The sequence below is a fragment of the Mandrillus leucophaeus genome, unplaced genomic scaffold (assembly GCF_000951045.1).
Source record: "Mandrillus leucophaeus isolate KB7577 unplaced genomic scaffold, Mleu.le_1.0 Scaffold300, whole genome shotgun sequence".
NCBI classification, from domain to species: Eukaryota; Metazoa; Chordata; class Mammalia; order Primates; family Cercopithecidae; genus Mandrillus; species Mandrillus leucophaeus.
The window spans coordinates 2507790-2508889 of NW_012103144.1; the positions used below are offsets into that span (position 1 = coordinate 2507790).

Sequence of the window (1100 nt, forward strand, 5' to 3'; positions counted from 1 at the left end):
TGCAGTGAGCCAAGATCACGCCACTGCACTCCAGCCTGGATAATAAGAGCGAAACTCCGTCTCAAAAAAAGAAAGAAAAAGAAAGAAATCTGTTGCTGGGCAGGAAACACGCTCCAGTCAGGAACTTGCTTCTAAACTTTCGATTTACACAGAAACGATTAATGACTCAATCACCCACAAACAAATGGAGCTGTGTAATACACACGTCTAAGCAATTATACGGAATGTGTATCTAGAAAGCATAGCTTTTAGTATCTGTAGGGAATATTCGTATTTGTTTGTTTAACATTACACTGTGAGCTTCCCAAGATTTCTGTATAAGAAATTGGGGATAGACGGGACAGCAGGAGAGGGCAGGGAGGCAGAGGGGGAGAGAAATTGAAGGTATTTTTTCTATGGAGTAAGAGGTCTTTCTCATAGGAAAAAGTCTACGTGGAATTTTTAACAGACCACTTCAAATTATCCAAGTCAATATCTCACTTGGGACCTCAGGTCCACACCATCAAACACCGCCCTGTTACGGAAACTCGATACATGTCGGTTTGCATGAATAAACCGCTACATTTGAATTACCCCGGGAACACTGTCTTGAAATTACCCAGCAATCAGTAGCGGTTGGCTGTCTGATCGTTGGATGTGTAGATGAGTAAACGAACGGTTTGTCGTTTTACTTAGAACAGGCTACCGAAAAACATGCAAGAGTCTAAGTCACTTTCGAAGGGAAGTGAGGGGCGCGACCCGGGGGAGGTAGGGACTGCGAACTGCGGATTCGGGAAGGCTGAGCAGCGGGGCCCCGCGGGCGGGCGCCAAGCAGCTCACCTTCACGTGCTCGTAGTAGCTCCCGGTGTGCAGCCGCTCGACGCCTCCGAACCCGGACTCGCACTTCAATCTGTGCAGCAGGTGGCCCACAACCCCATTCACCACCTTCGCCGCCTTGGAGATGTCCTGGTGGCTGAGCCTTAACTTCTCCAAAACCGCCCGGAGCTTCCTGGCCCCAGGCACCGCATCCCTCTGTACCAGAATGGGGACCGAGACCGGCAGGCCGGGGCTGGGCACGTCCCGGGGCCCGGGCGGGGGTCTTGGCTTCGGAGAGCAGCGCG

At 51.3% G+C, this 1100-nt stretch overlaps 1 protein-coding gene across 1 annotated transcript in view; it reads right to left on the minus strand.

Annotated features, from left to right (window-relative positions):
- Window positions 1-1098, minus strand: part of MB21D1 (Mab-21 domain containing 1) — a gene marked incomplete at its 5' end in the record, with an annotated part of 35774 nt that extends 34676 nt beyond the window's left edge. The window contains one exon of the mRNA XM_011987120.1: window positions 820-1098. Within this exon, the coding sequence (XP_011842510.1) occupies window positions 820-1098 (279 nt within the window). The remainder of the gene's footprint in view (window positions 1-819) is intronic.
- Window positions 1099-1100: the final 2 nt, after the last annotated feature.